Raw genomic sequence first — 13,509 nt, 5'->3', positions numbered from 1 at the left:
TGAACCCATGAACACTACCTCACTTTTTCAATATACATTATTTCTGTTTTTTTGCACGATTTTAATCTATTCAATATACATATACTGTAAATTGTTTTATTAATTTATTATTATTATTTCTTCTATATTATGTACTGCATTGAACTGCTGCTGCTGTTAAGTTAACAAATTTCACGACACTGTTCCTGAATCGCTGAGTGTGTGTCTTCAGGCTTCTGTCCCTCCTATCTGATGGTAACAGTGAGAAAAGGGCATGCCCTGGGTGCTGGAGGTCCTTATGCCGGTGATAATAAACCTGATTCTGAATCCGATTCTAAGACATTGGAGCAGCGTATGCCCACTCACCCCATCGAGACTGCCCCACCAATCTATTATCGCACTCAACCCATTCTCTTGCTTTCTCCCTGTAACCTTACCTCCCTAACTAATCAAGAACCTATCAACCTTCATTTTAAATATCCTCCATGACTTGGGCTCCACAGCCATTTGTAGCAATGAATTCCACAGATTCCCACCCTTCGGCTAAAGAAATTCCTCCTCATCTCTATTTAAATGGATTTTGCTCTATTCTGAGGCCGTGCCCTCTGGTCCTAGAGTTACCCACTATAGGAAACATCCTCTGCTCTTCTTCTTTATCTAAACCTTTCAATATTTGATATGTTTCAATATGATTCCCCCCCACTCATTTTTCTAAACTCCAGTGAGTACGGGCCCAGAGCCAAAAACATTCCTCATGCATTAAACTTCTCGTTCCTGGAACCATCCTTGTGAGCCTCCTTTGAACCCTCTCCAATGTCGGCACATCTTTTTTTAGATAAAGGGCCCAAAACTGTTCACAATACTCCAGATACTCAGCTGTGGGCTCAACAGGGTGACCTCTGGGTCTCAGTGCCCGCCACCCTAGCCTCTGACTGGACCAGGCTGGCAGTTTGCCGGTGCCACTTGGGGCACAGTGCGAGGCAATCACTGCCAGCTGGCAAGGTGTCACTGCTCACCTTCTACTCTATCAGCGCAGGCATCCCCTCAGCCCAAAACGGCCCAGGTATGGCAGAGCAGAATCCACAATCTGTAACTTTCTTCCAGGAATCTGTTACTATATATATAATATATATATACTATATATATATATATATATATATATATATATATATATTACTATATCCAAAATCCCTGGATCAGATCCCAGACTGTAACCCATTCCCACTGCCCTGTTACTATATATATAAACCCCACCCACCCAAATCCCTGGATCAGATCCCAGACTGTATCCCATTCCCATGGCCCTGTTACTATATATATAACCCCCCCCCACCTAAATCCCTGGATCAGATCCCAGACTGTAACCCTCTCCCATGGCCCTGTTACTGTATATATAAACCCCACGAATCCCAGATCAAATCCCAACCTGTAACCCTCTCCCAGGAATCAGTTACTCTGTATATAAACCCCCCCCCCCCGAATCCCTGGATCAAATCCCAGCCTGTAACCCACTCCCAGGGATCTGTTACTCTATACATAAATCCTTCGAATCCTAAGATCTGATCCCAGCCTGTAACCCACTCCCTGGGATCTGTTATTCTATATATAAACCTTCCAAATCCCTGGATCAGATCCCAGCCTGTAACCCACTCCTAATATTGCATATATAAACCCAAAAATCCTGGGATTCGATCCCAGTTTTTAACGATCAAACTTCTCTGTGTTTCTGTATATAAACTCTCTCGCTTTCACCACTAACTCCTTACTAGATCCCAAGCTGTAACCAGGGATCTATTATTCTGTATATAAACCCACCAAACCCCAGGATTAGATCCTAGCCTGTAACCCACTTCCAGGGATCTGATATTCTGTATATAAACCCCCAAACCCCTGCATTAGATCCCCGTCTGTAACCCACTCCTGGGGATCTGTTATTCTATATATAAACTCCTGAACCTCTGGATTAGATCCCAGTCAGTAATTATCCCATTTCTCTGTGTTTGTGTGTGTAATGCCACTGAATCCCAGCCAGTGGACTCCAGCTGGAAACCTATACCCAGGGATATAAACCCCATTGAGCCCCGTACCCACACTCAGAATCCGTGCTTCTGTATGTATCACTGTCCAGACCCTGGGCAGACCCAGTGGACCCCAGCTAGAAACCTACACCCAGGGATATAAACCCCACTGACCCAGTACCAACACTCGGGATCCGTGCTTCTGTATGTATCACTGTCCAGACCCAGCCTGTGACTGTGGGGTTTTGGTTTTGCTTGTGCCCAATGGGGGCTGAGGCTGGATCATGCCCACTCCCACAAGGTGTGGGGGGATGTGCCACAGAATACAGCTGTGACCCCCCACCCCCGTCCCAGGCAAACCCCTTCATGCTGATAACTGCAAGGGTTAATGCCCTCGCTAGCTGCTGTTCTCTCAAGCAGCTACAACCAGTTGGCATCAATACACAGAGATGATTGTTCGAATCCTGGCACTGGATGCTAAATTGTACCCTCACAGGAGAGATCTGATACTCAGTCTTTCAATGTCACTCACTACATGTCCTCCCCTCCCCATTCTCCCCAGCCTCCCATCCACGCTCCTCCCTCACACTCAAGTTCAAAGTTCAAAGTAAATTTATTGCCAAAGCACATATGTCACCTACACTGAGATTCATTTTCTTGCGGGCTTCACAGTAAATACAAAGAAACACAATCGAATTAATGAAAGGCCAAACCCTACAGGGCAGACAAACAACCAGTGTGCAAAAGACAACAAACTCCGCAAATACAAGAAAGTAAGAAATAATTATCATAAATAAATAAGCAATAAATATCGAGAACATGAGATGAAGAGTCCTTTAGTTTGTGGGAACAGTTTGGTGATAGGGCAAGCGAAGTTGAGTGAAGTTGTCTCTTCTGGTTCAACAGCCTGATGGCTGAGGGGTAATAACTGCTCCTGAACCTGGTGGTGTGAGTCCTGAAGCTCCTGTACCTTCTTCCTGATGGCGGAAGCAAGGAGAGAGCATGACCTGGGTGGCGGGGGTCCCTGATGGTGGATGCTGCTTTCCTGCGACAGTGATCCGTAAGACCATAAGACACAGGAGTAGAATTAGGCCATTCAGCCCATCGAGTCTGCTCCACCATTCTATCATGGCTGGTTTATTACCCCTTGCAACCCCTTTCTCTTTCCTTCACCCTGTAACCTTTGTTACCCTTACTGATCAAGAATCTATTCATCTCTTCTCTAAATGGAAGTCCCTCTGTTCTGAGGCTGTGCTCTCTGGTCGTAGACTCTCCCATTATTCAAAACATCTTCTGCACATCCACTCTATCTCGACCTTTCAATATTCGATAGGTTTCAGTGAGATTTTCTCTCATTTTTCGTTGTGGACTGAAGGGACCACACAGTGCCTGCTACTCTGTGTTCTGCGTTCTGTGCTCGAGAAGTTAATATTGTCTGTATTCATACCATGAGTGTGTGTGTGTGTGTGTGTGTTTGTGTATATACACATCTGTGTGTAAGTGTGGCGTGTCTATGTGTGTATCCATGACAACCAAGGCTGAGGTGGTCTGCAGTTATTATCTCTCCCTCTCCAATGCCTCGACAGACCACCCTGAAGCTGCTGGTGTGGGGCGAGGGGCGACAGCGGACAGGGGTGATGATCCCCATTCCCCAGTACCCCCTGTACTCGGCTGCGATCTCCGACCTGGCTGCCGTGCAGGTCAACTACTACCTGGACGAGGAGAACTGCTGGGCGCTGAACATCGGGGAGCTGCGCCGGGCACTGCACGAAGCCCGGCAGCACTGCACGCCCAGGGTGCTGTGCACCATCAACCCTGGCAACCCCACAGGTACCAGAACCCCGGCGGGGGTGGGGGTGGAGGCGGGGGTCCGGAGGTCTGAGCCTCAGGGCAACAACTGGGCAGAAGTGGCTCAATTAGAGTTTTAAAAAGATGCAACATAACTTTCTGACTTTTGAACTCAATGCCTCTACTATTAAAGGGAAACATGCCATATACCTTTTTAACCACCCGATCAACCTGTGCAGACACTTTCAGGGAGCCATGAACTTGGACCCCAGGATCCCTCTCCTTATCAATGCTCGTAAGGGTCGAAGTACTGGTGAGCTTTCTGGGGCCTGATGTCTACATGGGAGGGGTGTTGCCAGGGAAATGAGGTTGATGTGCAACAGGGTGTGCCCGGATACAACTTGGGCTCCACAGTAAAAGTAATGGGTGCATGCAGAGACTCAGGGCTGACGGTGGAACTGTGGGCCTCGGCTTGGGTGACTCACCATCTGTGTCCTCTCTCCTGATAGGCCAGGTACAGAGTCGGCAGGTGATAGAAGAAGTGATCCGATTCGCCGCTGAGGAGAAGCTGTTCCTAATGGCAGACGAGGTTGGGTGTGGGGATGGGCTGGTGACAGCAATGTGGGGACTGATCTGGGCATTGGGCCAGAGGTATCAGAATGATGGGGCATGCTTGGGGATGGGGAGGGAAGGGAGAGGGTTGGGCTGGTGTTGGTGTGGGGACAGAGGTGTCAGAATGATGGGGCATGTTTGGGGAAGGGGGGAGAGGGACGGGTTCTTAATGGTGGTGTGGGACCAAAGGTGTCGGAATGATGGGGCATGCTTGGGGAAGGGGAGGGAGGGACGGGCTGGTGTTGGTGTGGGGACAGAGGTGTCGGGGGTGTCGGGGTGGGGCATGTTTCAGGGATGGAAGGGAGAGGGGACGGGCTGGTGTTGGTGTGGGGACAGAGGTGTCGGAATGATGGGGCATGCTTGGGGAAGGGGAGGGAGAGGGACAGGCTGGTGTTGGTGGGGTGGGGACAGAGGTCCCAGTCATTCAATCATTCCAATTGAAAAGTGCATTGATGTCATAGAAGATGAAACAATAACAGAACGCAGAAGAAAGTCAAACACATAAGAGGTCGTGCAGATCCTGGAAAACCAGAGGAACACACACAAAAAGCGGGAGGAGCTCAGCAGGTCAGGCAGCATCTATGGAAAAGGGTACAGTCAAGGTTTCAGACCGAGACCCCTCATCAGGGCTGAGAGGGGAGGGGGAAGATGCCAGAATAAGAAGGTGGAGTAGGGATAGGGTAAGAAGGACAAGCTAAAAGGTGACAAGGGAAGCCAGGTGGGTTACAAAGATAAATGAACAGATAGGAAGTGATCTGATTGGAGAGGAAAGCGGACCAGAGGAGAACGTAAAGAAGGAGGGGCACCAGGGGGAGGTGATAGGCAGATGAGGAGAAGGCATCAGAGGCCAGTGTTGGGAAAAGAAGAAGAGGGAATGGGGAGGAAGAAGAATTACTGGAAGGAAAAATTGATCTTCATACCTTCAGGTTGGAGGCTATCCAGATGGAATATGAGATGTTGCTCCTCCACCTGAGGATGGCCTCATCATGGCAGAAGAGGAGGCCATCGACCGACATGTCAGAATGGGAATGGGGATTGGAGTTAAAGTGGATGGCCACCGGGAAATTCCACTTTTGACAGATGGAGCAGAGGTGCTTGATAATACAGGCAGAATAAAGTCTCGCAGCTGCTGAGACTGTCAAGCAGATAGATAGTAAGAAGCAAGGCAGTGTCAAGTTATATATAACAGGTCACGAGTCCTCTTATTGTACCAGAGAACCAACCAATGGTCTTATAACAGCAGGATGGAAACTGTCCTTCAGCCTGGTGGTACATTTGCTGGTTTCCAGGCAGATTCGTAGCTTCTTGAATCAGAACCAGGTTTATTATAAATGGCATATGTCATGAAATTTGTTTTTCATGCCACAGTACAAGACATACTGTAAGAAATGACAACTACAATAAATAAATAAATAAATAAATAAATACGTTGTGGAAGATGAAGCGATGATGAGATGGTGGGAGAGCTATGGGAAGGTGGGAGAGTATGATGAGATGTTAGGAGAGTTATGGGAAATTGGGAGATTATGATGAGATGGTGGGAGAGTTATGGGAAGGCGGGAGAGTATGATGAGAAGATGGGAGAGTTTTGGGAAGGTGGGAGAGTTTTGATGAGAAGATGGGAGAGTTTTGAAAAGGTGGGAGTATGAGTTTGAAATAAAAATCCATGATTAAGCAACACACAGAATATGCTGGAGGAATTCAGCATGTCAGGCCACATCTACATAGAGGAATGAACAGTCAACATTGCTGTCTCCTCATCAGAACTATAAAGAAAGGAGGCAGAAGCCAGAATAAGAAGGTGGGGTTGCGGGAGCGATACAAGTGATTTCAATCAGGCCAGCTCGGAAACAGTTCTGACAATGTCCTACCAGTATGTCAATTTAGCAACCAGCAGAGAGGATATATTAGACCTGCTTTATACCAACGTTCGTGCAGCCTACAAGGCTATCCCCGCCCTCTCCTTGAGAAACGCAGACCACATATCTGCTTTGCTAATCCCTGCTACAGAGCACTGGTTAAACAAATCAAACCAGTTGACGAGGAGATCAGGAGCTGGCCAGAAGATGCCACCTCGGTGCTGCAGGACTGCCTCGAAAGCACAGACTGGAGGATATTCAGGGAGGTGGCCATCTACGATCATCAATGTCAGCATTGATGAATATGCAGGATCAGTGAATGGCGACATCAGCAAATGTATTGATGATGTTACCGTGATTAAACACTACACTGCCAGAGCTACACTCACAAAAGGCTGGAGGAATTCACCAGGCCAGGCAGCATCTATGGAAAAGAGTAAACAGTCGACGTTTCTGGCCCAGACCCTTCATCAGAACTAGAAAGGAAGAGAGAAGTCTATGCCTGACTGCAGGGGTTCATGCATGGCTTAGGGATCAGGACACTGCCCTCAGACCTGGGGGACAGGATGTCTCTGAGGTGAGCAAACGCCATACTCTCCCATGCTATCGGGAAGGCAAAGCGTGAGTCCACACAGAAAATCCAGACACTGTACTGCTGAGTGGCTATCCACCTGATAGAGTTATAGATGAGTGAGCTGGGTAAATTGCAGGAGCATGTCATGGCTCTGGGCCTGTACTCACTGGATTTTAGAAGAATGAGGGGGAATCTCATTAAAACCTATTGAATATTGAAATTCTTAGATAGAGTGGACGTGGAGAGGATGCTTCCTATCGTAGGGTAGTCTAGGACCAGAGGACACAGCCTCAGAACAGAGGGACATCCATTCAGAACAGAGATGGGAGGAATGTCTTTAGAAAGAGGGTGGTGAGGCTGTGGAATTGATTACCACGGATGGCTGTAGGAGATCACGTCATGGAGTATATTTGAAGCGGAGGTTGAAAAGTCCATCACTTTTTAGCTATCCTCCTTCCCCTCCCCCCCACTTTCTTATTCTCACAACTTCCCCCTTCTTTTTTCGAATGTTGAAAGGCCTAGACAGAGTAGGTGTAGAAAGGATATTTCCCATGGTGGGAGAGTCTAGGACAAGAGGGCACTGCCTCAGGATAGAGGGGTATCCATTTAAAACTGAGATACAGAGAAATTTCTCTAGCCAGAGGGTGGTGAATTTGTGGAATTTAGTACTGCAGGCAGCTGTGAAGGCCAGGTCGTTGTGTGTATCTATGGCAGAGATTGATTGGACAGGGCATCAAAGGTTACGGGGGAAGGCCAGGGAGTGGGGCTGAGGAGGGGAAAACTGGATCAGCCATGATTGAATGGTGGAGCAGACTCGATGGGCTGAATGGCCTCTGTCTTACAGTTTCATGGTCTTTTCTGTCCTGATGAATGGACTTGGTCCAAAACAGCAACTGTTTATTCCTCTCCATAGATGCTGCTACGATCCTCCAGTACTTTATGTGAGTTATGGAGATTGATGGGTTCTTGATAATTCAGGGTGTCAAAGGTTACAGGGAGAAGGCAGGAGAATGGGGTTGAGAGGGATAATAAATCAGCCATGATGGAATGACGGCAGACTTGATAGGCTGAATGGCCTAATTCTGCTCCTGAGTCTTATGGTGTTATGCTGTGGCAGGATGGCTGGGAGTAGTGAGAGGTGCAAGGGAAGGTCAGGCCATCTCACCCAGCAGCGCCGTTACCCCAGTGGGAAAGGGGAAAGAGGAATGTGGACAGGACAGGGACAGGGGTGGGAATGTGTGCTGACGGTACTCTCTCTACCTACCCCTTTGCTCAGGTGTATCAGGACAATGTCTATGCTGCTGGCTGCCACTTCCACTCATTTAAAAAGGTGCTCTTCGAGATGGGACCCCAGTTCTCTGACGTGGTAGAGTTGGCTTCCTTCCACTCTGTCTCCAAGGGTTACATGGGGGAGTGAGTATTCTGGATTGGTCGGTGTGACGAGCCATTTCTCCGCAGGATATTCCCTCCGTGTTCCCACCCCACCCCTCCTCCCCCACACAGGCGATAACAGCCAGCAGAAGGACGGCCTGCACCCTCCAGGGTTGGCCACGTGTCGCTGACAGCCCCTATGGGTGAGGAGCCAACTGGAACCCCTGCAGTGATCTTCCCTGTGGACCTGTCCTCTTGGGTCATCCCACGAGGGGCATATCTCCCATCGCACCTCCGAAAATGCACCTCCCATCCTGACCCAGCAGGTCTGTGATGAGCTGGAGATGGTTTTGTTGGGATGAGGCTCTCTAGGTTTTGGGTGGGAGAAGCTGGCATCGGGAAGGGTCTCTCCTCTCAACCTCTGGGACCCCAGGGTACGGGATCGAACAGGAAAGGTCTGCCTGGGTGGAGACCCTCTGGGACCCCCAGGGTTTGGGATGGGGGAGGGTCTTTCCTCTGTGCCCCAATGCTGGGACCTTGCTTTGGGATGGGAGCTGAGGGGGCCCCAGGTTCGGGATGGGGTGACGGTGGTTCTTGGCCCCCTGCAGGTGTGGTTACCGTGGCGGTTATGTGGAGTACGTGAACCTGGACCCTGGCGTGAAGGCGGAGTTGGTGAAACTGGTGTCGGTGAGACTGTGTCCCCCCGTGAGTGGGCAGGCCGTCATGGGAGTGATCACCGATCCTCCCCAGCCTGGGGAGCCCTCGCACCAAACCTTCCTGAAGGTGAGACACACACACATGGGTGAGGCGTAGAGTGAGAGTGGAGGGACAAGGAGGGGAGGGAAGGGGCTTGGAGGGTGGAGACAATGGGGCTGTGATTAGAGGAAGGAGTAAAGAGGGCAGAAGCTAGAGGGGCTGAAGAGGGGAGTGGAGAGAGGGAAGGGGAATGAGTGGGGAGGGGAATGGTGGAGGAGAAGGCAGGTGTAAGAGATGGAAGGCAAATGGCAGAGGTGAGCAGAGGAAGGAGGTAATGGTTAGGAGAGGGTGGATGTGTAGGAGAGGGTAGGACAGAGGTGAATGGAGGAAGGTTAAGGGAGTGGGGAGTGGAGGGTGAGGTAGGACAGAGATACGTGGAGAAAAGAGGGGAGGAGTAATGGCTCAGGAGGGTCGAGGAGAGGGTGAAGGGAGAGGAAGAGGGTGAGGTTTGTCAGAGGCGGAGAGATGCCCAGGAACTGTGATGGGGCAGTGCCATAAAACACAGAAAGAGGCCCTTTGGCCCAACCTGTCCATACTGACCCATTTTGCTCATTTAACCCAATCCCATTGTCCACATTTTTTTGGACCAAACTGTAAAAATTTATTTGCAACACATAGACACAGGACGGTCAATATTTACAAGACAGTAGCTACACTCAAATTACAATGCGGTTACGACCGTCTACAGAAGAGTCTATACCGTGGAACCACCGCAGACGGAAGTCCCCCAATGTGCCCATTGCGACCGTGTGCTCCCTCTCCAAGGCCCAGACCCGTGAATGGCCATCTCGGCCAGGCCCAGGAGCAAACCCAACAGGAGATTCTCTTCCTGTCCCGCCCCCGCCATCCTTAGGCGGTGTGACCACACACTGGGCTGGGCTGGAGAGTGCGGGGGAGATTCACCCAGTGTTCCTGGGTGAATTTCTGGGGAGAGATCGACAGGAGGTGCTGCCTCAAGAAGGCAGCTTCGATCATGAAAGATCCCACCATCCGGGCCATGCCATCTTCTCACAGCTCCCATCGAGCAGGAGGTACAGAAGCCTGAAGTTCTGTGGAAGTTGCAGTCAGGAAAGGGTTAGTATAATATCCAGGCAAGGATCAACTGCAGATAGAAGGCAGGCAAGAAAGGTCTTTGAAGACCACACCAGAGATAAGCAATCACAGGCATAGAAACATCTAAGGTTCAATTGCTTTACAAATAGTATCATCATTTCTATTGACTTTCAAGACCTGTGTTGTGAATGGTGACTGATCTTGCAAGTAAGGAAATCAAACATACACAGTTCACCAATTGGTCAATATGTATAACTGCCAGTCAATTCTGTATAAGACCGTAATACATAGGAGCAGAATTAGGCCATTTGGCCCATCGAGTCTGCTCTGCCATTCAATAGAAACAGAGAAACATAGCAAACCTACAGCGCAATACAGGCTCTTCAGCCCACAAAGCTGTGCCGAGCATGTCCCTACCTTAGAGCTACCTTGACTTTACCCATGGCCCTGTATTTTCCTAAGCTCCATGTAGCTATCCAGGAGTCTCTTAAAAGACCCTATCATATCCACCTCCACCACCACCGCTTCCATTCACCACTCACTGCATAAAATACCTACCCCTGACATCTCCTCTGTACCTACTTCCAATCACGGATAATCTTTTTTACCCCTTCTCAGCTCGGCCTTCTCCCCATAATCTTTGATGTTGTGATTCCAACTTCTGTTGGTTCAACTCTCCAGCCGGGACACCCTTCTTGACTCAGCTTTCCCTGGGCACTGCTCAATCTGCCGTGAGTTCTCAAAGGGCCTTGATTTTGTCTTGGGCTGTGCGGTAGCTGCAGGATTGTGCAATGAGTTATACTGGCCTCGGGCGAGTGAAGCCCAGCACGGACTGGTGGGGCTGAAGTCCTGTTCCTAACCCGTACAGCTCCGTGAAGGGTCTGATAACAGGGCTAGAGGTGTAAGCTGTCTTTTCTGACCTGTGGATCTCAGCCTCTGACCTGCCCGTGTTCCCTGTGCTCAGGAGAAGACCACTGTGCTGAATTCCTTGGCAGAGAGGGCCCGTCTAACAGAAGAGATACTCAGCGGGGTCCCCGGAATCCGCTGTAACCCCGTGCAAGGAGCCATGTACTCGTTTCCCCGTATCGACATCCCACCCAAGGCCATGGAGGCAGCAAAGGTATGACCCAGCCCTCTGCAAGGAATCGGTGATAAAGATAAAACTCACTTTATTGGTCACATGTACACTCAGTGGCCACTGTATTAGGTACACCTGTACACCTCCACACCTGTACACCTGCTCGCTAATGCAAATATCTCATCAGCCAATCGTGTGGCAGAAACTCAATGCACAAGAGCATGCAGACATGGTCAAGAGGTTCAGCTGTTGCTCAGACCAAACGTTAAAATGGGGAAGAAATGTGATCTAAGTGACTTTGACTGTGGAATGATTGTTGGTGCCAGATGGGGTGGCTTGAGTATCTCTGAAACTGCTGATCTCCTGGGATTTTCAACACAACAGTCTGTAGATTTACAGAGAATGGTGTGAAAAACAAAAAACATCCAATAGTGTCTGTTTTGTGGGTGAAAATGCCTTGTTAATGAGAGAGGTCAGAGGAGAATGGCCACACTGGTTCCAGCTGACAGGACCTCAGGTAACCACATGTTACAACAGTGAGCATCTCTGAACACAGAACACGTTGAATGCTGAAGTGGATGGGGTAGAGCAGCAAAAATACAAGAACAAACCGTCAGTGGCCACTTTATTAGGTACAGGAGGCAGCTAATAAAGTGGCCACTAGTGTATATCGAACTCTATGCGTTGTTTGTGCCAATGCCCAACACAATCCGAGTGTGTGCTGGGGATGGCCAAGTGATGCTATGTTTCTGATGCCAACACAGCGTGCCCACAAGTTACCAAGCTTAACCCTTACCTGTTCAGAAAGTGGGAGAAACTGGAGTGACGGACAGTCATAAGGAGAAATTACAAATTCCCTAAAAGAGGCGACAGAGATAGAAACGAAAGTGAGAAGGGCAAATGGGACCCTTGCCTTCATTAATCAGGGCACAGGCTGTAAGAGAGGGGTGAACGTTATAAAACAGGGTGTATGCGTGATGTCCCGACTACCACACAATTACAGCATGCTCTGAAACCCCAAGCAAATTTTTCTCCCAAAGGCACTGAGGACCTCCATTGTTTCCAGCGCCTGCCGACTCCTCTCTCTCCGGACACACACACTTCAACATCCTGTATCGTGGTATGGAGACAGGGTGTTCCGGTAACAGCTGAACACAAACTCGCAACCTGCTTCAGCAGCACCGAGTCTGTATCCCCCTCTCCCCCTTTCCCCCTTACTCAGTCTCTATCTCCCTCTCCCCCTTTCCCCATCACTCAGTCTCTATCTCCCTCTCCCCCATTCCCCATCACTCAGCCTGTATCCCCCCTCCCCCTTTCCCCATCACTCAGTCAACATCCCCCTCACCCCCTTTCTCCCTCACTCAGTCTGTATCCCCTCTCCCCCTTTCCCCATCATTCAGTCTGTATCTCCCCTCTCCCCCTTTCCCCATCACACAGTCTGATTCCCCCCTCCCAGTTTCGCCATCACTCAGTCTGTATCCCGCGTCTCCCCCATTCCCCATCACTCAGCCTGTATCCCCGCTCCCCCTTCCCCATCACTCAGTCTGAATCCCCCCTCCACCTTTCCCCATCACTCAGTCTGTATCCCCCTCCCCCTTTCCCCATCACTCAGTCGGTATCCCCCCTCTCCCCCTTTCTCCATCACTCAGTCTGTATCCCCCTCTCCCCCTTTCCCCATCCCTCAATCTGTATCTCCTCTCCCCATTCCCCATCACTCAGCCTGTATCCCCCCTCCCCCTTTCCCCATCACTCAGTCTGTATCCCCCTTTTCCCCTTTCCCCCTCACTCAGTCCAGATCCCACCCTCCCCCTTTCCCCCTCATTCAGTCTTAATCCCCCCTCCCCTTTCCCCATCACTCAGTCTGTATCCCCCCTCTACCCCTTTCCCCATCACTCAGTCTGTATCCCACCTCTCCCCCTTTTCCATCACTCAATCTGTATCCCCCCTCTACCCCTTTCCCCCTCACTCAGTCTGTATCCCCCCTCCCCCTTCCCCCTCACTCAGTCTGTATCCCCCTCCCCTTCCCCCTCACTCAGTCTGTATCCCCTCTCCCACTTTCCCCATCACTCAGTCTGTATCCCCCCTCCCCCTTCCCCCTCACTCAGTCTGTATCCCCCTCCCCTTCCCCCTCACTCAGTCTGTATCCCCCTCTCCCCCTTTCCGCATACTCTGTCTGTATCCCCCTCTCCCCCTTTCCCCATCACTCAGTCCGTATCCCCCTCTCCCCCTTTCCACATCACTCAGTCTGTATCCCCCCTCTCCCCCTTTCCCCATCACTCAGTCTGTATCCACTCTCCCCCTTCCCCCTCACTCAGTCTGTATTCCCCTCTCCCCTTCCCCATACTCAGTCTGTATCCCCCTCTCCCCCTTTCCACATCACTCAGCCTGTATCCTCTCTCCACCTCTCCATCACTCAGTCTG

At 50.1% G+C, this 13,509-nt stretch overlaps 1 protein-coding gene across 4 annotated transcripts in view; it reads left to right on the top strand.

The window, feature by feature from the left end:
- LOC134344605 (alanine aminotransferase 2-like) overlaps window positions 1–13,509 on the top strand; it is a 117,561-nt gene that overhangs the window by 41,442 nt on the left and 62,610 nt on the right. For all 4 annotated transcript variants that reach the window (XR_010017468.1, XM_063044704.1, XM_063044705.1 and 1 more), the window contains 5 exons: window positions 3,584–3,827; window positions 4,295–4,374; window positions 8,107–8,243; window positions 8,810–8,984; window positions 10,975–11,130. Coding sequence is in view for 3 of the 4 variants with exons in the window: in XM_063044704.1 (XP_062900774.1) it covers window positions 3,584–3,827; window positions 4,295–4,374; window positions 8,107–8,243; window positions 8,810–8,984; window positions 10,975–11,130 (792 nt within the window). In the remaining variant the exon portion in view is untranslated. The remainder of the gene's footprint in view (window positions 1–3,583; window positions 3,828–4,294; window positions 4,375–8,106; window positions 8,244–8,809; window positions 8,985–10,974; window positions 11,131–13,509) is intronic.

The sequence above is a fragment of the Mobula hypostoma genome, chromosome 3 (genome assembly GCF_963921235.1).
Source record: "Mobula hypostoma chromosome 3, sMobHyp1.1, whole genome shotgun sequence".
Taxonomy (NCBI): Eukaryota; Metazoa; Chordata; class Chondrichthyes; order Myliobatiformes; family Myliobatidae; genus Mobula; species Mobula hypostoma.
The sequence above is the reverse complement of the archived record's forward strand: the minus strand, read 5'-3'. Positions and strand labels throughout refer to the sequence as shown.